The sequence below is a fragment of the Monosiga brevicollis genome, genomic scaffold, assembly GCF_000002865.3.
Source record: "Monosiga brevicollis MX1 MONBRscaffold_11 genomic scaffold, whole genome shotgun sequence".
NCBI classification, from domain to species: domain Eukaryota; class Choanoflagellata; order Craspedida; family Salpingoecidae; genus Monosiga; species Monosiga brevicollis.
This window is the reverse complement of record NW_001865048.1, coordinates 55,531-75,785: the sequence shown is the minus strand read 5'-3', so window position 1 is coordinate 75,785 and position 20,255 is coordinate 55,531. Positions and strand designations below refer to the sequence as shown.

The 20,255-nt window shown below is 54.4% G+C and overlaps 9 protein-coding genes across 9 annotated transcripts in view; 4 read left to right on the top strand and 5 right to left on the bottom strand.

The window, feature by feature from the left end:
* Positions 1-1,395: 1,395 nt before the first annotated feature.
* On the bottom strand, positions 1,396-2,640 carry MONBRDRAFT_8393 (uncharacterized protein; the record flags this gene model as incomplete). Its single annotated transcript, XM_001745969.1, has 1 exon — positions 1,396-2,640. One exon carries the CDS (start codon positions 2,638-2,640, stop codon positions 1,396-1,398), a length of 1,245 nt encoding a protein of 414 aa, XP_001746021.1.
* A 2,491-nt stretch (positions 2,641-5,131) lies between these two features.
* On the bottom strand, positions 5,132-7,914 carry MONBRDRAFT_25618 (uncharacterized protein; the record flags this gene model as incomplete). Its single annotated transcript, XM_001745968.1, has 12 exons — positions 5,132-5,266; positions 5,376-5,541; positions 5,650-5,736; positions 5,861-5,931; positions 6,029-6,132; positions 6,226-6,333; positions 6,457-6,506; positions 6,632-6,780; positions 6,863-7,033; positions 7,153-7,428; positions 7,552-7,648; positions 7,757-7,914. 12 exons carry the CDS (start codon positions 7,912-7,914, stop codon positions 5,132-5,134), a joined length of 1,572 nt encoding a protein of 523 aa, XP_001746020.1.
* Positions 7,915-8,437: 523 nt separating this feature from the next.
* On the top strand, positions 8,438-10,626 carry MONBRDRAFT_37152 (uncharacterized protein). The gene is made up of 9 exons (XM_001746105.1): positions 8,438-8,633; positions 8,741-8,768; positions 8,902-9,001; positions 9,111-9,289; positions 9,431-9,498; positions 9,649-9,729; positions 9,816-10,096; positions 10,187-10,265; positions 10,375-10,626. The coding sequence occupies exons 1-9, from the start codon at positions 8,631-8,633 to the stop codon at positions 10,459-10,461; spliced, it is 906 nt and encodes a 301-aa protein (XP_001746157.1). The 5' UTR covers positions 8,438-8,630; the 3' UTR covers positions 10,462-10,626.
* Positions 10,627-10,679: 53 nt separating this feature from the next.
* MONBRDRAFT_32502 (uncharacterized protein) lies at positions 10,680-13,349 on the bottom strand (the record flags this gene model as incomplete). Its single annotated transcript, XM_001745967.1, has 7 exons — positions 10,680-10,936; positions 11,046-11,246; positions 11,371-11,509; positions 11,593-11,641; positions 11,724-11,885; positions 12,023-12,484; positions 12,630-13,349. 7 exons carry the CDS (start codon positions 13,347-13,349, stop codon positions 10,846-10,848), a joined length of 1,824 nt encoding a protein of 607 aa, XP_001746019.1. The 3' UTR covers positions 10,680-10,845.
* A 689-nt stretch (positions 13,350-14,038) lies between these two features.
* Positions 14,039-14,512, top strand: MONBRDRAFT_25616 (uncharacterized protein; the record flags this gene model as incomplete). The annotated part of the gene is made up of 1 exon (XM_001746104.1): positions 14,039-14,512. A coding segment is annotated over one exon (474 nt), but the record flags the coding sequence as incomplete, so codon positions are not given.
* A 235-nt stretch (positions 14,513-14,747) lies between these two features.
* Positions 14,748-15,984, top strand: MONBRDRAFT_32501 (uncharacterized protein). Its single transcript, XM_001746103.1, has 5 exons — positions 14,748-14,942; positions 15,188-15,330; positions 15,512-15,609; positions 15,748-15,800; positions 15,881-15,984. Exons 1-5 carry the CDS (start codon positions 14,891-14,893, stop codon positions 15,931-15,933), a joined length of 399 nt encoding a protein of 132 aa, XP_001746155.1. The 5' UTR covers positions 14,748-14,890; the 3' UTR covers positions 15,934-15,984.
* A 157-nt stretch (positions 15,985-16,141) lies between these two features.
* Positions 16,142-17,573, top strand: MONBRDRAFT_25614 (uncharacterized protein; the record flags this gene model as incomplete). Its single annotated transcript, XM_001746102.1, has 5 exons — positions 16,142-16,378; positions 16,683-16,881; positions 16,975-17,069; positions 17,185-17,217; positions 17,328-17,573. 5 exons carry the CDS (start codon positions 16,142-16,144, stop codon positions 17,571-17,573), a joined length of 810 nt encoding a protein of 269 aa, XP_001746154.1.
* Positions 17,574-17,775: 202 nt separating this feature from the next.
* On the bottom strand, positions 17,776-19,602 carry MONBRDRAFT_32500 (uncharacterized protein). The gene is made up of 7 exons (XM_001745966.1): positions 19,457-19,602; positions 19,248-19,374; positions 18,890-19,096; positions 18,601-18,738; positions 18,358-18,480; positions 18,152-18,275; positions 17,776-18,052 (listed from the first exon to the last, which is right to left on the bottom strand). Exons 1-7 carry the CDS (start codon positions 19,580-19,582, stop codon positions 17,956-17,958), a joined length of 942 nt encoding a protein of 313 aa, XP_001746018.1. The 5' UTR covers positions 19,583-19,602; the 3' UTR covers positions 17,776-17,955.
* Positions 19,603-20,148: 546 nt separating this feature from the next.
* MONBRDRAFT_8386 (uncharacterized protein) overlaps positions 20,149-20,255 on the bottom strand; it is a gene marked incomplete at both ends in the record, with an annotated part of 735 nt that continues 628 nt past the window's right edge. Inside the window, one exon of the mRNA XM_001745965.1 lies at positions 20,149-20,194. Within this exon, the coding sequence (XP_001746017.1) occupies positions 20,149-20,194 (46 nt within the window). The remainder of the gene's footprint in view (positions 20,195-20,255) is intronic.

The following is a 20,255-nucleotide window of genomic DNA, read 5'->3' as shown; positions in this document are numbered from 1 at the left end:
GACGGAGAGTAAAAAATGCAGCCGATGCCTCCGAAGCGCTCCAGAACCCAAGGTCTGCATGTGCCACACTCACAAGATGAGAGAGAGGAGAGAGAGTTTGAGAGAGAGTGAGAGTTTGAGAGAAAGTGAGAGAGAGAGAGAGTTTGAGAGAGAGAGGAAGAGAGTTTGAGAGAGGAAGAGAGAGAGAGAGAGAGAGAGAGAGAGAGAGAGAGAGAGAGAGAGAGAGAGAGAGAGAGAGAGAGAGCTTGAGAGCTTGAGAGAGAGAGAGAGAGAGAGAGAGCTTGAGAGAGAGAGAGAGAGCTTGAGAGAGAGAGAGAGAGAGAGAGAGAGAGCTTGAGAGAGAGAGAGAGAGTGTGTGTGTGTGTGTAAGAGAGAGAGAGAGAGAGAGAGAGAGAGTTTGAGAGAGAGGAAGAGAGAGACAGAGAGAGAGAGAGAGACAGAGAGAGTTTGAGACAGAGAGTTTGAGACAGAGAGAGAGAGAGTGACAGAGAGCTTGAGAGTTTAATTTTGAGAGAGAAATAAGGCAGAGAGACATAGCACAACTACCACATGTAACAAAAGGCGCCAAGAGGTGCAACTTTGGTTCGACCGACTCAACCGAGCCATGTGATGCGAGTGTACAGGCCATCATGACATGGGACGTGCTCATAAGTAGCAGCCTTTTAGTAAAAGGCTGCTACTCTCGAAGACGAGTGGTCCGAGGCACACGAATGCGTAGTACGCTCAGGATCGAAACAATACGGCTTCCCTTTTGCATGTTTGCTCACAAGCATGATTACGATCAAGGGTGTGTGACATCATCAGCCCAACTAGCGCCGACGGTGTCCGTGTAATGGAATCTCATCATCATCAGGGATGGAAGAACCTCACCCTTGAGTGTGTAAAGGGTGTGGATAGTAGGACTTTTACATTTCAAGGACGAATTGAAGAATGACAAGTGGAACTGCTGTTGTGAATTTGTTTTGCTTTGCTATGGGAGGGGAACTCCCTATGGTTGTGCAACCCTTACATTCCAGCGTCTGCGGCTCTTTGTCTCTGTCACTTTTCTCCCCCTCGCCCCAAGACCCGACGTCTCATGTCGATTCCCTTCTTGGCATGAATTGAAAGAAATGGGCAACATGTCGATCGAATCAAACGAGATTCACAAGCGAAAAGTTGAGCAGAAAGACATCAAAGCGAAGACGCCGACACGATGCGCAAAACTAGGACAGACAAGGCCACGATTCACACAACCACCATCGGAAGAGACAACAACGCCAAGACAAACTCAACACTGACGAGCGAGCAGACCACATGAATAGGGAGCTCAATGGAAACATACTAAAGCGACGTCAGAGGAAAGCGGAGCTGGCGAAGAGGGAGGGGAAACGGTTTTGCGCTCTACGGGCGCTCATTTCAAGCCACCGCAACCGCAGGCGCCGCCGCGTGCAAGGCGTCGTCGTTGGCATCAGCGTCTCTCTCAAAAGGACCTCGGAGGGGAATGATGCAAACTGGCACGTTCTCCTTGAGGACGGTGTCCTCCTCGACGCTGGCGCACTCAATGTAGAGCACCGGGGCGCATTCCAGCACATTGTTGGGAGCCATGATGCTGTAAGCATGGCGAAGTACGTGGCTCCGAAAAGCGAGCTGCTCAAGACCGGCGCCTTGGTTGGCGGCGGAGGACTTGACCTCGCCAAACTCGATGCGGGCCGCCTGGTGGGCCGACGGTGCGGTGAATTTGCCGCGCATGTCAAACTCCAGGGAGCGCCAAGCCCAGCGCTTCTTGTACTTGGGCAAGTTCTTGCGCACTGCCAAAAGCGGAGGCATCGCAAAGAAGAGGCTCAACGCCAGCCCCGAGTTCGTCCGGATGATCTTGAAGAGTGGCGTCAGGTCTTCGCTGCCTGTCTGCACAATGTCCTTGTTGGCTTCCAAAAGCCGTTGCAGCTCGATGAGAATGCCGCGCTTCGTCGCGTCCTGGCCGTGCTGGCGGGTGGCTTCCGCCTGCAACGCCGCCGTCACAAAGGCGAGGGCTTGCTCGAAAAAGTCCACGGTGGCGGCAAAGGCAGGCGGGTCAGCGAGTTGGTAATCCTCGGCGATGCACTGCAGCAGTCCAGGCAAGCCGCCGTCTGCGCCCTTCAAAGCAGCGAGCACCAACTTGTTGGTCATGTCGTTCACGTGGAAGGAAACGTTTTCCGATGCGTTTGGGGCAATCAGCAGGTTGGTAATGCCGTCGAGGGCATACGTGTTGTAGTGGCGCGTCCATTCCTCGCCTCGCTCTTGGGCAACCACTTTGCGCACGTGGGCCTCCATCAACATGCCCACGCGAAGTTCCAAGCGATCAACCTTAAGGTCCAGGCGATCAACCTTGGTCTTCATGTCAGCCATGTCGGTCTTCATGTCGGCCATGTTATGCTCCAGGCGATCAACCTTGGTCTTCATGTCAGCCATGTCCGTTTTCATGGCGGCCACGGTAAGGTCCAGGCGACCAACCTTGGTCTGCATGTCCAGCATGTTCGTCTTCATGTCGTAACACTTGCCCAAGAGTCGTTGTAGCAGTTTCGTGTTGGATGGCATGGTGGGTGGTGGTGAACGGAGAGACAAGGGGGAAAAGGGATTAAACTTGGCCAAGAGTCGTTGTAGCAGTTTCGTGTTGGGTGGCATGGCGGAGGTTGGTGAAGAGAGAGAAAAGAGAGGGAAAGAGACGGAAAGAGAAAGGGAAAGAGAGAAAAGGGGGAAAAGAGAGGGAAAGAGAGGAGGGAGGCGATCAAGTGTCCGCTGCGCTGTTGCTGGTAAATGCCAATCACTCGCTTTCAGTCATTACAAAAGCTGATAGCTTGTGCTGGGAAAACGTTATTTTTAGACGAATTGACCGGGGTTTCATGTGTCGTTTGATTTGATTGATGCTATCGCCCCCTGCCATTCTACGTGATGGTGGTACATCCCACAAAAAAAGGGCAGACGGTTTGTGACCGTTTGCGGGAAACAATGGAAAAACGGCAGACGGTTCGCGACCGTTTGCGGGAAACAGGTCCGTAAAAGATCTAGCTGTAATTTTCTTCTTCTGGCTATTGAAAAACGAGATAGGTCAACGTAACGTCGTCCGGCCGCCATTGCATTTGTGGGCCCTTCTTTCACAACAATGTCTGCTATACAGGGCACCATTAAGGCGCAAACGGAGCCGCCTCAAACACGTAAAAGCGATGATGAGGTCTGCTTCTTCGCGCGGAGCGTGCCATCCCTCACACATGTAAAGAACTTGTGACATTCACACTGGTCCAAAACGGTAAGAACCTTTCTACTCTGAGAGGGCAGTTGAGGAGATGGCCAGCGTAACGTTCAAGGTGAGAACAACTTTGATCCTTGTGCAGCTGCTGGCGATGTAGCTCATAGCACTTGACAAACCGGAAGTCACCAAACTGCGTGCGGCCTTCTAGCACTATCCATGGTGCCTGAAGAAGTACATGGCATTGTGTCTGCGATGAGCTAGGGATGGCACAGCCATTCAGAGAGTTGCAGAGCACGCCAACACAACAGCCCCCTTGTCATGTGCGCATGGGTAAGTGTCGAGCGGACGAGGGACGGTGGCACTTGAAAGTCGAGTCAGGGTCAAACCGCACAGTTGCTATCATGTAGCACACGGGTTGTGGCGCCAGCGCGAGATGAATCACAAGCATTTGCTGGTTTTGCAAGAAGCAAGGTTTCACAGGTCGTAGTTTGGACTCTTATCGGAGCTCGACCAGATTGGGCTGCCATCGACACCTCACCCCTCTGGCTCTCGGCTCGTCTTGTGACCTGCACGCGTGACTTGAGCGTGTGACTCTCTCAGACCATCAGGATGGAAGTTGCCCAAATGTACTGGACTACGACACCAAAAGTCGCTTAAGGAAGCTTGCGCCGAGGTCAGCTTGGGATGCCACAAGGGGACGACACGGTCGCTTCGGCTCATGAGATTCACCCGTCTTGCAATGTGCGCACAGGAGAAGGCAGCACTTGCTCTCGCTCCGGCCATCGTTCATGTTGGACTTTACTTCTGTGACGCGACGCGCGACTTGAACTGGCTGTAAGGGCCAGCAGGAGTCGAGAGAACCGACATAGCAAAGCTTTTCTGTGACCATTGGATTAAACTGCGCTAAGGCGACGAAAGAACGGATGCCAGACATTCTAGGTTGTGCTATCGCTTGTGTTTGGGGCCGTGTTTCAAATGATGGATTTAGCCCTGAATTTGGGATGCGCCCGAATCGTGTGATGTTCAATAGCCAGGCAGTGCTCAAACCCCTTTTCACCGAGACCTAATGAGGCAAACATATAACCAGGGCTCCCGGCAGAAATACTGTGAAATTACTTATAAAATCTTTAAAAATATAAATGGACTTTAATTCTCATGCACAGAGCAAGACAAGCAGCTGTGCGCTGGAAAGGGAGTGATCGACAGGTCATGCGGCCACCGCCAATAATTGATTCAGGCTCTCGCCTGCCTGTGCACCGCAGAGCTGTATACACTGTGTCAAGTCATTGATCATTCCAACTTCCCTTAGGGAGGAGAACGTTTCACTCATTCTTTTTTTTTTTTTTTAAAGAAACCGCAAAGGCAACCGTCCCTGACTGAGCGATTAGCGTCAGTTAGGGCGAACAAAGGTCAAGGAAACAGTGCGGGCATATGGAGCCCCGTCTTGTGAGGCCAGCTCGGGTCACAGTGCAGCCTCGTGCACACACACGGTCGATCGGTCTGACCGGAGAGATGCCCCTCGTAGAGATGAACAAAAGGTTCCAAAGGAAGCTAAGCTAATGAAGCTACTACTGCTTACACAAATGTCAGCAATTTGATGTCTGCACACACACCCACGATGATGATGTGCAGGTCGTAGTATGCTTGTCATGGGTTTGAAGAACGAGAGAACACGAGGTGACAAGCAAGTCAATTGTCTTGGTCATGGCCACGCGGGCTGGGCCAGAGACGTAAACTCGCGCCTTGGAGACAAAAGGCTGACCCCTGACAACGACTTGCTCGTCTTGCACTTTCTGGTTTTCTGTTCCTGCGCCAGACTCGACAAAAGGCCGTACACAACGCAATGCACATCTGCATCTGTTGTCATGGTCGGACAACACCACAAACACAACACTGAAACAAACAGATCCCGCCTTCGACGCCACATCATGATGCAGCCGCAAAAGGCGAGGTGGGGCCAGCCCCGCCCGCCTGCGCTTGGCCCGGGGTCGAGCGAACGGTCACTCGCATTAGCTTGGTCTCCCTTCGACGGGCCAGGTACGGGTCCTGCGCCTTGTCCGTCTAAAGCCACACAATACATGGCACATGGCATGCAAAAGCATAAACGACTCGCGGGCATGCCCACGGCACACTGTACACCCACGGCACACTGGCGACGTCCGACCCATACCTCATTCAGGGTGACCAGGGCCAGCTTGAGACGACGTTGGTCTTGTTTGGTCAGAGTCAACTCCTCAATCTCTCGTGCATCCAACGTGGCTATCAAGGGCAGGTCTGTGTAGCCCAGATTTTCCAACGTCCGCTTGAGCGATTGCAGATTGCAGGCCCGCAGAAATCTAGTTGCACCACCAAAGTCCCAAACCCCAGCCATGAGTTGGGACGCCACCAACGCTAGGTGAAAATGCGCCTCTGGCAGAGCAAGATGGTGGTGCAAAGTGACGTACTCGTCCAAGTTGGTGGCTTCGGCTACACGTTGCTTAATCAGCGTAACCTCACTGCGGGGGAGATGCACACTTGAAGCGGCCACCCGCCTACAGCATTACCACAACGAAACATACAAGAGCGCCATGAGTAAGGTGCCAAGCAGGGTGCCAAGCAGGGTGCGTGCGTGCGGTAACGGTTGAGCTTCATCGACGAAAAGCCCGTCAAGCTTACCCAAGACCGGCCGATTGATTGAGCTGGTCGCGGACCTTGAGGGCGACTTCGTAGTTGGCACGGCCGCAGATCTAAACCCCCATTGTCCGCAAGATGACGCATGATGAGGCGAGGAGAGGAACCGGTCGTGTCGGTGGGCGGTTGGGTCTGGGAGCGGGTTCGACGCACCGCGAGGTACTGCACGTCCTGATCGTGGTCAAAGCCGCTGCCAATCTGACAGAGGGTCGATACGGAGGGCATTTTACGCAGGGCCATGGAGATGGGATGATCCTCTACATATGTGCACGCCGTCTGGTCAGTCGGGGCAAAACTTCCCCGTGGCGTGTGTATGGTGCAGCACAAGCACAGGTGGAGCTGACACGTACTCAGCTTGGGCTTCTTGCTCGGAGTGGGGTCAGACGCGATGACGTTGCGCTTGTCGTTGGCTTGCTCACGTTTGGCGTGGGCCTTTTCATGTGTCCGACGATCACGCACTGGCAAGTGTGTGACAAAAAGGAAGGCAGGCGTTGGCTGAGGTGCCGATACCGCTCGGCCGAGAGACACAACAAAGCAAGAAGGGGCGTAGTCAGGGCCAGGGGGTAAATGTATGACTGTACCTGGACAAGCACAGACGCGCACGTTGATGTGCTGAACGCCCAGGACGTTTCTGAGACACGCATGGCGCACACACAATTACCGAAGCAAACAGTGAGTGCGATTGCGACCCAAGAAAAGGGGATACGAGATGGACATGATGATGCACGGGCAAACGGCAGCAAGCATGAAACACACTGGTCAGGGTCGATGAGGCGGAAGACCACCCGAATCTTCCGGCGATTGATGCCGCCAGCGCAAGAGGTGAGGCAATGCCATTCAAAAAGTTCGTTTTGCTCCACCTTGCCGCTGCGTGTGCTGGCCACTGGCACACTGACAGCCAGACGCTGTCGTGAATGCAAGGCATGTTATGTGTTAGTGAAGGTCAGGCACCAGGACGCAAACGCCCATGGCGCGGCGCGCCAATACCTCTTGGCGTTGGTGGTAGTTGGCTTGGGGATTGTTGACGCGAAGAACGTGTTCAGCAAAGGGGCCAGAGTCGCCTTGACGATGCATGTCGCAGCGGTTGACGACAAAGTTGCGTTGGTTTGTTTGCGTGTATTCGAGATGGGCCACGATGCGGCTGAGGTCGGGAACACTCTATTGGGCGCATGTTTTTGTCAGGCGCAATCATCGACAGATGGGTGGATGGTGCATGGATGGGAGCGCCCCCTGACAGTAGCAACGTCAGCGACCCATGTCAGTCGGGCCAGCCGCACCTCGTTTGTTGCAAAGCGGATTGGGCAAGAGTAGTCCATTGGGGTGAAGAGGGTGTTGAGAATGGGCGAGTACGTCCAGCCAATGGCCCGGGCACCGGGGCCAGCAGCCACGCTTGAGTCGGCCAGGTTGGCACGGAAACCGGCCGGGTTAGGTTCTCCTGAGTCCTCCAAAGCGCCGCATGGCTTGGCCGAGGCTTGCGGCGTGTCGTCCAGGCCTGTGCCCGGCAGGGGTGTCTCCAAATCCACCAGCTCCGTATCCATCGGCAGCTGCCCCCCCTGCACCATGAGGAATAACAAACGTAAAACCTTGCTGAGATCGGACCAACCTCACGGGCATCGATCGATGCATTCACCACGAGCCACGGATAAGAGTGGGGAGAAGGGTAAGCAGGTGCCCACCAAAATGTCAATGTCAACGTCAAACTCGGCATCCACTTGCTGCCAGCCATCCTTGTGCATCATGCAATCACGGCGAACCATGCTACCCGAGGCCATGCTAGATCCATGGCAAAGAGGCAAAGAGGCATGAGGTCGGAATCACAGTCAAGGATTTCACAGCAACTCCAGCAAACACGGCCGAGACATCAACCGGCAAGTCACTCACTCGCCATCCTTGTTGATCCGAGAGAGGTACTCGTGAAAGTCGCGCATGGACATGCGTTTGTACGACGAGCCGTGCCGCGTTAGCATGGGCGGGAACACGCCAGTCTCGGCATCGGGCACCGTTTCCTGTGACGCAGGCAGCGTATCCTGCGAGGCCATGACTGCAAGTTCCCCAGACAGTAAGCCACACCCCACCGCCGCCGCCGCCGTCACAAAAAGGAGAGACAGAGCGTCAGAGCGTCACAGAGAGAGAGCATGAGGAGAGAGAGTCACACAGAGAGCGAGCGAGCGCGCGCGCAGCAGAAAAAGAAAAAAAATGAGAGAGACAGAGACACACACATACACACCAAATCGAACTGAAACATGTTCAAACATGTTATCGCTATCTTACAGATCTCTTTTTGTGCTATTGCGAAAAGGTTAAGTTGAGTTTTTTGGTGCATAATTTCTCACATTTTCACATCTTAATGTCAGATGACTATGTCAGATGAAAGCAGCTCTGATCCCTCTCTGCCGGTACCGTGACAGTGCCAGCACCTCTGTCAACACCTTGACTACAAGCTTGTGCATTCACACGATTCGACGATAGTCTCTAAATCCCTTCACTACCCATCTCTCTCTCTAAATCTCTCTCTCTCTCACTTGAAGACAAACACTTTTTTTTTGATCTTTTAGAGGGAAACGAAACGGCAGCGGGCGGGTTTGATACCAGTGGGGGCGCAGCGAGTCGTCCGGCATCTTGGGCTGTGCAAGCTGTGCACGGGAAGGAAAGGAAAGGGAAGCACTTTCTGGGCGCGGCTTGTGAGTGAGTGTCAAGCGGGGCAATTGTTTTTGCTGAGTTTGAGACCTTGTTCTGTCTGTGGCTCGCCGACATCATGGTAAAGTCGTTCAACGCTCAACCGACCGAGGCGGGTGCCGTTTCGTTGAATGCAGTCTCACGCACTCGTCCCCTTGGCCTTTGGCCCTTGACGTGTCTTGATTGTAGTTTCGCACCATTGGCCAGAAGCAAAAAGGTTTGGTCTCAAAGCTCCCCTCACCTGTCCCCTCGGTGCTTTTTTCCCATTTGCGCGGGTTGAGCGATGATGGGTTTGCACATTGATCTCTCATGGTGCTCTGTGTCTGTGGCTCTTCTGTTCGCATGCGTAGCACACGACGACGGCATTTGGACCGTGTCGTGGTGCACCAAAGACGCCGACGATTACATTGTCACTGGCTCTGTGGACGACACCGTGCGGGCCTGGCGCTGGTACGCTGAACAGTTGGCCCAGTTTTTAGCTTCTTCTTTTTTTTTTTTTAAAGTTCTAAGCCCTGTGCCCTGGCCCTTTTTTGTCTCTGTACTCGAATGACAATTGCAGGAATAACGTGGACAAGACATTGGAACAAGCTCATCGCTTTGAAGGCCACGAGCTTGGTGTCATTTCTGTCGCCACCGACTCGGAAAAGTCGGTAGCCTACTCGAGCTCGATCGATGGCCAGATCAAGGCATGGAATCTGAATGACGGCCGCCTTCTCGGCAAAATGTCACCTGACGGCGGTAAGAGCCTAGCCCCTGCACCCCTGCACCTCCTCCTCAGCCTCTTTGCCAACTAGGAGAGAAGGTTCAGAGCCATTGCGGCCCCTTTCCACCCGCTCACGTCCTTCCTTGACATTGGTCGTCCCATGAATCTTTTTCTAGCAACACCTTGGACCGTCGCCATCTCCCATGATGCCCAGTTTCTCGCGGCGGGATCCAGCACTGGCAAGGTACCCTCATCCTGACATCGTTGACCTCTGTGCTTCACAACCAGTGCGCCCTCGCAGACTCTACACGAGGAGTTCATCGGTGCCTTCTGCAAGGGGCCTCGGCCTGCTCACATAAAGGGGTGTGCGCCTGGTGTTGGCGGCCCTGCACAGGTGTATATTTTCGATGTCGGCACGTTTGAACAGCGGGCCGAGCTAGATACGGCTGCAGACTACATCTCCGCCCTCGTCTATGTATGCCGTCCTGTCGCATGCGCCCTTGGCTTTTGCTGGCTTGATCCTCTGGGCGACTCAATTCGACTTTTGCCTGGGTTGTGTAGAGTCCCAGTGGAGATCGTCTGGCTTGCGCCACCATGAAAGGCTACGTTATTGTGTTTGACCTCAAAAAGGCCACCGTTGTGAGCAAGCGCCAAGTCCATGCTCTGCCCATCCGCAGTCTGGCCTTTTCCCCTGACAGCAAACAACTTTTCACCGCAAGTGACGATGGCTACATCAAGCATTTTCAAGAGGCAGGCCTGGAGTTGCTCGGTACCTTTTCTGGCCACGGTTCCTGGGTTCTCTCCGTGGTCGTCGCTCCCGACAATCAACACATTGCTTCTTGGTGCGGTCTCGCCCCTTTGTGCCCCTCTTTACTTGTGTGCCGCCCGTAGAGCCCGGGTGTATGCAGCTCACACAACACGTGCACTCGCAGCTCAAGCGACCAAACAGTCAAAGTTTGGAAGATCGACACCAAGGAGTGCCTGCACACTTTTTCAGATCACTCCGACCAGGTCATTGCTTTGCGCCATTTCCAGTTTTCACGAACACTGGCCTGTTTGCTGTCGTCTGGAGTTGTCTGGAGTTGTCGTGCCCTGACGCTGTGCGGTGCTTTGCTTGCAGGTGTGGAGTCTGGCCTTTGACAAGGAAGGCAAGCGCATCGTGAGCGTTGGTGATGACGCCAACGTTTTTGTGTATGAGTGCCCCTGAGGGGGACTTGCCTCGTCTGTTCCGAACGACTCCAGATGATCATCAGCAGGATGTAGCTGCTGTTGTTGCAACCCTGAAACTTGCTTGACTGTGCTTGTGCCTTTCTTTCTTGTTTTTTTTTTTCCTTCCCTTCTGCTAAGAACCAAATTGCTGGAGACTACGCTGACTGACGGCTCGATGGAAAGCGCACATGACATCACGGGATCATCGCACAAGATCAGACTTAGTTTCTCAATTAGTGCCAGCATGGCAAACAATAAACACAGGGAGCAAGCGTCGTGTGACGATTGGGACGGGCAACGCCACCGGCAATCCAGTGTCTGGGGTCCGCGTGCGGTGCCCATGGCCCAGCCCCGCTTGGTTGAGGCTCTCTGACAGCTTCTTTTAGACCGAAAGGGGCTTCCCCTCGTAATGCTTGAGAACATGCTTTTCGAGATTTTTGAGAAACTTGGGGTACTCGCGCTGCGATACAGCCCTAGATTGGCAATCAAGTCGCAGGGTGAGCCAACAACGGCAAGGAGCTGAACAGCTTCGTGATCCAAAGCGATAATGGCGGAAAAGCGTTGCTGCAGACGGATACGCACTTGACGACGGAGGGGGGAGCCCAGCCTCCGGGATTGATCGAGGCCACGTAGGTGATGCGGCAGCCCACATCCTTGCGGCTTTGTGGTGTGTCCCGGCTTTGAATGTCCGTGTCACATAGGAGAAACATGGCACAAGTCAGGCGCACAAACTTGTCTTGCGGCGCCATGTCATGATCGACCGAGTAATTCAGAACGGCCCAACTGCATTGCATCGCGACGCCACGCCACGCCACGCCACGCCATGCCACGGCCGGCAACAGATTAATGAGAAGAGAGGCGCGAGAGGAAGGGTTGAGCATCACGCAAGCGGGTTGGATAGACGCACCGGTGCTCGTTAATGTGGCAAAAATGTGACACAAAGCACGAGTCGCGCTGTGCCGAGGGCCACACCCGTTTATGGATCATGTGGGTGACGTTGGTGTGCTGATCCAGAAACTCAAGCACTCGGAAGCTCTCGATCGTATCTGTTGTGCGCAGTCAATTCGATGAATGAGCAACCCCCACCGGGAGGCAAGTACACGGAGCGGCGGGGGAGTGCCCAACTCACGTTCCCATTCCGTTTTGTAGTCAGTGTTGAAAAAATACTCGGCAAGCTCCTAAGCACATGGGGGGTTGTACAACTGGATAAGTCTTTGCGTGACATGGGACAGGTACGCAAGGGCATGGCTTCAAACGCACACGACCGCTAATGCCGGGAATGTAATGAAAGGCCTTGAGGCGGTCGGTTGGGGTTCCAGATTCGGCCGATTCTCGGCGAAACACCTTGAGCTGACCCTCCTGGTAACCCAAGGCCCAGTGGGCGTCCACATCTTCATCGGCCAAGGCCAGGCTATGTTGGAGCTGAGTCCAAGCGAAAAAATGAGACACCCCAAAAGGGAACAGCAGCGGCAAGCCTGGGACACACACAACCTCGTATCGGGCAGCGGACAAAAGACGATGAAGACCAAGGACAAGAAAACATTTCAAGCGGGGCCAACCTGCTCGTCCACGAGGCCTGTGAAGCGGTGAGTCTTGCGAGAGGGAAGGGCCGATTGCTGGGCGCGCTGGCTTTCAAGGCGAGCCTCTTCTTCTTGACGATGGCGTTCCTGGGCTTCGAGTTGATCAAGGCCGGTTTCCAAGGCGTCATAAAACTCGTCATCATTAAGCAGGGTGTGTGGGCCTTCCACGTAGTCGGGACCTAGATTGCGCATGTCTGGGCGAGTGTCCAGTTCTTCCTCGAGCTGCTTGCGCTTCTGGCGTTCGCGTTCATAGCGGCGGTGCAAGTCTTCCTCACGCTTGATGAGCAGGGCAATGGTTTCCTCAATGGCGGACATGGTGCCTTGCGCAGCGACCTTGAAGAGCACTGCCTCCTCGGCGGCCTCGCGTGCACGGGATCCCTCGGATGATTCCTCGCCAAATTCATCCACGACCTGTTGAAGGTTTGTGTGCAAGCTCAAGGCCTGCGTTGGAGGCAACCCGAGACCACGTGACCAGAAGATGAGAAAGAAGAACAAGAGTTGAGAACAAAACAACGCCAGGAGAAAATGGCTGCGGGCGCAATCGAGTTGAGCCTGGTCTTCAAACGTGTGGCGGTGCAAAACCCACCTGTTTGCCGAGGGCCGATTGAATGGACTTGAGCTCGGCCAGCTTGTCCTTGAAGATGCGAGGGCCGTTGGAGGTGCCGACGTGAGCCGAGTTGGCCGAGGTGCCCGAGGCCAGGGAAAAGGTGGAGGGGCGGCGGGAGAGGGCGGAGGGCTGACGATCGGGCAAGAGGTCCTTGGTCAAGCGAAGGTCGGCGACCCAGGCGTCGCGCTCAGCGGTTGACGTGGCGCGCACGTAAAAGAGTTGGTCGGCACCGACGACGACGTCGAAACGAAGGGCGTCAAAGTCATGGGCCTTGATCACGGCACCAATCACATCAATGGAACCGCGGCAGGCCCGGGTGCGTTCTTGGGCCGACTTGAAGTAGGATAAAGTGCCATCACGTAGGACAAGGTAGCGCTCCTGCCAGCCGTGGATGTAGTTGGTCCACTTGGCGACCTGGCCCTCACGGCTGGGCAAGGGGGGTTCTCGATCGCGACCGTCGAGCTCTGTGTCCGAATGAGCACCGACGCTATCGTCATCGTGCTGAACAAAGTCGTACGAGTGGCTGGCAACCACGTCGGAGATGCTGCGCTTGTGCAGGTTGGAGTAGCGGCGCGGAGCGGGGTGGCTGGTGGTTGTCAGCAGAGGGGACGTGCGGCCCGAATGGCCGGGCGTGCTCTTCCGAGACCCCCTCCCCTCGGATGATGCCGAGGCCGCAAAGGCTGCCTCCTTGTCGGGCATCCTGTTGCGGGGAATGATACGGTCTGTCTCTGATAGATAAGAAGGTCTACAGAGCGAGCAAGCGAGCGCGTGAGGTTGAGCCGGCGCTGGTCGAGGCCATCCAAACCACGTACCAGCTATCGCCAGAAATGCAATCCTTCAAGCTTGACCCCCCCAGCAGCAGCAGCAGCAGCAGCACCACCACCAGTAGTCAGAGGCCAGAGCCAGAGAGAGGGCCACACGAGGAACACGAGCGGGCGCTGCCGTTTTCTTTTTCTATTTTACTTTTTTTTTTTCTCTCTCTCACTTTTTTCTCTCTCTCGCACTTTGTGGCGGTCTGCCCAACGGACCCTAAAAATACAACACACGCAAAAGGGAAAGCCATAGCTGTTGGAGATGATGTAGAGAAGTTGGAAGAAGATGCAGTTATTTTTGCGGTTATGCTTTATAATGTGTTGTATATGATGGGGACATATTGAAGAAGATGATCGAGCAGATGACGCTGCGTTGAAGATGCACACGCAAACAACTTCAAAGTGTTATTCAACACACACTATGTTGTAAATATATAATGTGAAATTGACCTCTTTAATATAAACAAAATTACTGGCGCGGAAACGGCAGCGGCAGCGGCGGTGGCGACGGTGGCAGTGGCAGTGGGTTGAGAGAGCAGCTTGAGGGTGATTCAGAGGGGCAGAAGATGGGCTGTCATGTCTGACGCGCTTGTGCTTGATAACGAGAGTAAGGCAGAGCACGGCCCAAGAAGCCTCCAAAAGCGTGTCCAACACTGTGTGTCTCTCTGTCCTCTCTCTCTGTCTCTCTCTGTCTCTCTCTCTCTCTCTCTCTCTCTCTCTCTCTCTCTCTCTCTCTCTCTCTGTCTCTCTCTCTGTCTCTCTCTCTGTCTCTCTCTGTCTCTGTCTCTCTCTGTCTCTCTCTCTCTCTCTCTCTGTCTCTCTCTGTCTCTCTCTCTCTCTCTCTCTCTGTCTCTCTCTGTCTCTCTCTCTCTCTCTCTCTCTCTCTGTCTCTCTCTCTCTCTCTCTCTCTCTCTCTCTCTCTCTCTCTCTCTCTCTCTCTCTCTCTCTCTCTCTCTCTCTCTCTCTCTCTCTGTCTCTCTGTCTCTCTCTCTCTCTCTCTGTCTCTCTCTCTCTCTCTCATCTTCGTCTTTTGAATTTTATTTTTGCAAGGTACAGTTGATGTGAAACGGCAGCGTGCTCATCAGGAATGGACCATTGAGGGTGTGTGAGAGGGAGGAGACAGGTGCTGCAACGCTGTACCCTTTATGGCCATGTGGATCAAGCTCGGGCATGGCATTGACGAGCTCCGTGAGCGCGTTCGCTGTTTGTGATTGATGGCGACACCCTCTTCTCACTGCTCGACGCGCGGTTTCGCTTTTTTTTTTTTTTCTCTGCTTGGATAGCGTCATTGCAAGCAAGCGAGCGAGCGAGCGAGCGAGCGTGTGTGATACGTGCACCCCTTCCTGGACCGACCCCGCCCGCCCTGTCTTGCCTCTGTCGTCGGGCTCCAGTTTGTATAGAGTATCCCTGTCTCTTGACTTGGCCAGCATGATGCGCTCGGGCAAGGAGACCAACCCTTACAAGCAAAAGCATGATTTCGGTCCGTGATTTGATCGAGCCGCCCATCCCACCCCCTTCGCTCGCCCCCCTGCGCGCGCTCTCTCTCTCCATCTCTTTCTCCGTCTTCTCCGTCTTCTTCTTCTTCTTCTTCTTCTTCTTCCGCTCCCGCTTGGCTTTCACTCTTCGTCCTGTTTCGTGTCTTTTTTTTCTGTCGCCATTCGTCGGCGCACCGCCTTACGACGGATGCGGCTGTCCAAATGTCCACGATGCGCCTGAACACGTTAGCTGCACGCAGCGCCGAGGCTCGCCGGATACGCAAAAAGTACAGCGAGCAATATCCCGTGATTGTCCTGCGTGGCAAACGCTGCAAGCTTCCCCCCCTCGATAAGAACAAGTTTATTGTCTCTGGCGAAATGACGCTGGCCCAGGTCGGTGGTCATGTCCCTTGGTCTCCAAGCAGATTCAAACCACCCTTCTTCACGTTCCCCTGCTTTGTGTGGGGGCGGGGAGAACATTGCTGTTTTCATTCTCCTCCCGCGTTTGCAAACCCATCAAGTCACGCTGCTCTTACCCGCTCTGTACGATCCAACGCCCCTTGCATGGCGTTAGTTTCAGCAGATTATTCGCAGCCGCAGCAATTTGGCGGCCTCGCAAAGCATCTTTGTCTACGTTGAAAACGATGGCAAGTTTGCCATTCCAGAAACCAGGTGCGTTGACCGTCTTGTCTCGGCCCAGCTGCACCCGCATCTGCACCCGTTCGATGTGACTCGATGCACCTCGATGCACCTCAATGCACCTCACGCCCTTCTCCTTTTGCCTCCCTTTGCCACGGGGCCTGTTTTCAGCAAAGCGATACGCCAGCTCTACCAGGACTTTGGTGATGACGACGGGTTTCTCTGTACGTGCTTCCATCCCATGGGCACCCTTGACTTGGCGCTGCACTCGATCCTCACACTACACACGATCCCGCCAATGCAGATTTGACTTACCATCACGATGATGCCTTTGGAGCCTCAGCCCTCGAGATGTGACTTTCTCTGTACCACCACCATTCGTCTTTATCTTTCTTCAAAGTGCCCCCCCCCCCCCCCCCCCCGGCCTCGACACGGACGGGACGGACCGGTTACTCCGTGGTGATGCTTGTCCCTTTTGGTTTTCTCTCGTCGTTCAGTTGTGATCTGTGAAGAAGCAGACAGCAAAAAAAAAAGAAATACAATTCAGAGCCTGTTGTCGTCCTGGATGGCTGCGCCCACCCAAACGCTTGAGCCGTCCTCCCAACTCGAGGCTCTCCATCAGTCATCAGTAAAAAAAACCAAGCGCTGCATAGCCAACGGGAGTCACCGCGATCGATTCTGCTACCTCAGACCGAGTCGGAGACTGCACAGAGACAAAGAGCAGAGAGAGAGAGAGAGAGAGAGAGAGAGAGAGAGAGAGAGAGAGAGAGAGAGAGAGAGAGAGAGAGAGATAGAGAAGAGAGTCAGAGCAGAGAAAGAGTGAACGACAGACAGAGAGAGCAGAGAAAGAGGGAACGACAGAGAGAGACAGAGAGACAGACACGAAGACAGAGAGAGAGAGAGAGAATGTGGAACACACGTGTCTCTTTTGTTTCTTTTCTCTCTCTGTCTCTCTCTCTCAAGAGATCAAGATGGCGGCAACCGAGGGGGGTGAGGCGCCGGTGACGGTGGCGGCTGGACAAGCTGGACAAGCTGGACGGGGTGCTGGGGATGGAGGCCGTGGGCGGGGTCGTGGTCGTGGTCGTGGCGGTCGTGGTCGGGGACAGGGTGCGGGGGAGCGTGGTCGTGGTCGGGGTGGTGCTGAGCGCGGCCGTGGCGGTCGCGGTGGTCGCGGTGGTCGTGGCGGTCGCGGGCGCGGGTCAAGCCACGGCAGCAGCAGCGAAAGCAAGCCCGAGGCCAAGCGCAGCAAAAAGACAGATGCATCAGATACACCCAAGAAAGAGTCCGCTCCGCCGCCTCCCGCTGGTGAGTCTTGTCTTGGACTGCACGGCTTTTAGCTCTCGTTTGCTGGGCACTCACTCCCCGTCCTGTCTGACCTTTGCACCTCTGGCTCCGCAGTCAAAGATCGTCAGTCATATCAGCAGGCACTAGATTACCTGCGCCTGTGGCAGTCTGACCGAACACAATGGAAGTTTCAAAAAGTTCGCCAAAATGTACGATCAGCAGAGGGTTGCCCGCGCTGCTGCTTTGGATGACACGACGCGCCTTGGCCCCACTCGCTGTTTCCAATCCTCACGGTCCTTGGCCCGCTGGCTTTCTCTGCCATAGTTTCTGCTTGAGCATGCATTTGATCCCTACCTGGTCCGCCTGCGCGCCCACCTCGCGTTTCATCCCACCAGCCTGCGGACCTGCGCCTGTTGCCTTGTGCCTCTCACCTCTTGCCCTGCCGCGTGCTTGCTTGCTCCGCGCAGCTACCCAAAGATGACTTTGATGTGTTTGTGACATATGTTCAGGCCCTTCAGGGCGTGGCACGGATGCGCCTGCGCGAGCGAGCCGAACAGGTTGTGGCGAGTGAGGAGGTGTCACCGGCGGTTCTCGAGTCGGCGCGACTAGCCGCCGAAGACAATAAAGAAACCTTTGATGCCGAACAGGTGACGCCGGTCATTTATAAAATCATCCGAAAGCGTGCCAAGAAGCTCATCAAGGCCTTGGCTTGAGTCGGCGCAAAGATGGCAATGCGCTTGCCGCTTGCCTGGTGTTCTTCTCCTTGACGTGCTCTGGATTCCCAATATCTCCAACCAACCCCACCCGACTTAATCGAATGAGAGTGCAGCAAGTTCCAGCATCGAGTTGGTCTCCCTCCCCCAGATGTGAGAATGTTTTTAAAAACACCAAAGCCGACGTCAAAGCAGGAGCGTTGGGTTACAAGTTTCAATGTGGTAGAGCCATGTACTCGACAAGAAAGGGGTCCGGCCCACCAACAAAAGAAGAAGAATAGACAAATGCGCCAGCAGAGACAGAGAACAGAAAAGGGAGACAAGACATGCACAAGAGGGAGAGGGGATGCCACAGGCACCACTGGTCTTGGACCCCTTGCATTTAGTTCTTGGTCAGGTGAACCATGACCCACAGATAGTGCTTCTTCTCCGTGAGCAAGTGCAGCTTGCGGCGCTTAAAGTCGGTGGGCTTGGCATAGCTGCGATTGATTGGTGCGAGTGTGCAGGTGAGAGGGCCAACAGAATTTGAGGCCATTCAAAGCAGTCACGGGTCGTTCATGGCAGGACGCAGCACATACATTTCCAAAGGCACGGCTTGTGCCGAATGGATGAGCTCGTCCAGCTCCATGAGCGAAAAGCACTTGACCGAGGTCTTGTGCTTGCGCGGTTTGAAGTGCTTGAACTCGAGGAAGATGGCACAGTCTGCGGCATTCATGCAAACACGAGCACCAAGAACCGTGATCATGGGGCGTCGACAAATCAAGTCATGTGGTAAATATCCTACCGGCCGACAAGTCCTCGAGGGCCAGTTGAATCTCAATGGGCTGGGTAAAGTGAATAAAGTCGTTGTCCTTGCGATTGGTGGGCGGAGTATCCTGGGGCGCAGCAAGATCCTTGCCCGTGGCGTCTGTGGGTGTTGGTAACAAAAATTGGCATGGCCCAAAGTGACGTTTGCGTGTGTTGACTCCACACCAGCAGCGAGGGAACTTGCATGAGCAGACGAGAAAACAAGCAAGCATAGTCTCACCTTTGACGGAGATGGTAAAGTAGGGCTCGATGTATTGGCTGGGATCCTTGAGCTGAATCTTCTGAATGAAGATGGTAATGTTGGTTTTACCCGGAAAGTTGATGCGAGGCTTGAGGGATCCACCGGTCGTGGCGTGGTCTGCCAGCATCGTGTTCAAAAGTTTCAAGTCAGACAGACATTGTCAGAGGCAAGCAGCACAACCCTGAAGAAGGCTTCACAGTGATTCTTTCCTCTCATTTGCTTTGCTGGTTCTGTTGCAGAAGAGAGGGGTTGTTTTTCTGTAACACACCGGCATCCTGATCATCCTCGTTGTCCGTGTCCTGGTCGCCCTGGGCCCCGGCGCCAGCCAGGGATCCCATGTGCGGGGCCGGGGCCGGCATGAGATGGCGAAACTCTTCAACGCCCGGCAGTGGAAACGGCGGCACGGTATCGGGCAGCTGTTTCATCGTTTCAATCAGGTGGCGCATCTCCGACAGCGTCACGCCAGCCACCTTGCCTGCACTCGAGAAGGGGCGGACAAGATGAGCGAAAGGCCAACGAGGTGCAGCAGCACCCGTTTGCTCGGAATTTAGCGGATCCTCGAAGCTTCAATAATTCAAATTCCGTGTCACGGCGGATTTGAATCAAGTCTGACGGTCAGCACGCACCCGTCAGGTCTTGGGCTGCCTTGGCTCGCAGGGTGGCGGCAATGGCGACGTTGACGAGAAACTTGCACACGTCCTCTGTAAATGGAGGTTTCTGCTTATGCACCGTTGACTTGATCTCGCTCACGACCTGACAGGGCGCGCGCATGAGGCCAGGAGGTGGGCAGCAGGGGCAGGCAGTGCAGGGTGGGTCCTTGGTCGAGCCGACATACCTTATCATACTCGTCACACGCCTCAATCATTTGGCCCCAGTTGTCAAAGCCGACGCCACGATCCAAACGATCGCGCCATTGCGCCAGGTATCGACCTGTATCGGGCTGCTGCACGGCCACTGCCATTTTCACGCGTCTCCAAAGGCAGCTATCACCTCAGGAAAGCAAACGACACAAACTGTGAGCTCGAGCCTGCTGCCGCCTGGTGCACGGAAAAGTTGGAATTTATTTGGTCAGTTCCAACGCAAACAAGAGCCATGCCAATCCCTCTACAAGCCCGCGACCCATTACACCTCCTCATCAAATGCAATTCCCAGCCATCAATCCAATGATGACCAGGCCAGTGGCAGTGGCATTGCGCCCCCCGCTCGGTCGTCACGGGCCCGACTCACCGCCAAAAGAAAAATAAAAAAACACAACAAGTGTTGAAAAAGAAATTTAAAAATAGAAAAACAAGAGTTAAAATTGGAAAAATTCCAAGGAGGAAGCCCTTGGTGTGACCGTAATTACGTTTTAGGGAGGTATTTTGCCATGGTGAAGTGAACTGTGTTATACTTTCTCACACTTTGAAAGCTGAAGGGAGATTACCAAGTGTCAGTTTTAATTTCACAAAAGGAAGAAACCGAGAGAGAGAGAGAGAGAGAGAGAGAGAGAGAGAGAGGGAGAAGAGATGATCGAATTAACGACGGCGGTCATCGTCGTAGTGGCGGCGCGGAGGTGGAGAACGAGAGCGAGAACCTGAAGAAGCAAGGGGGGGGACATCGAAGAGAGGAGGGGAATGGGGCGTTGTGAGTTACCA

What these genes read in the sequence shown, in the direction of transcription:
- MONBRDRAFT_37152 (XM_001746105.1), top strand. An exon ending in ACCGTGCGGGCCTGGCGCTG is followed by an intron (nt 9,002 to 9,110) that starts GTACGCTGAACA and finishes TGACAATTGCAG; the next exon opens with GAATAACGTGGACAAGACAT. An exon ending in CGGGATCCAGCACTGGCAAG is followed by an intron (nt 9,499 to 9,648) that starts GTACCCTCATCC and finishes GGCCCTGCACAG; the next exon opens with GTGTATATTTTCGATGTCGG.
- MONBRDRAFT_32500 (XM_001745966.1), bottom strand. Translation starts at nt 19,582, where the DNA reads ATGGCAGTGGCCGTGCAGCAGCCCGATACAGGTCGATACCTGGCGCAA. An exon ending in CGAGGATGATCAGGATGCCG is followed by an intron (nt 18,739 to 18,889) that starts GTGTGTTACAGA and finishes CGATGCTGGCAG; the next exon opens with ACCACGCCACGACCGGTGGA. An exon ending in CAAGCCGTGCCTTTGGAAAT is followed by an intron (nt 18,053 to 18,151) that starts GTATGTGCTGCG and finishes AATCAATCGCAG; the next exon opens with CTATGCCAAGCCCACCGACT.
- MONBRDRAFT_32501 (XM_001746103.1), top strand. Translation starts at nt 14,891, where the DNA reads ATGATGCGCTCGGGCAAGGAGACCAACCCTTACAAGCAAAAGCATGAT. An exon ending in CAAGCAAAAGCATGATTTCG is followed by an intron (nt 14,943 to 15,187) that starts GTCCGTGATTTG and finishes TGAACACGTTAG; the next exon opens with CTGCACGCAGCGCCGAGGCT. An exon ending in GCGAAATGACGCTGGCCCAG is followed by an intron (nt 15,331 to 15,511) that starts GTCGGTGGTCAT and finishes GCATGGCGTTAG; the next exon opens with TTTCAGCAGATTATTCGCAG.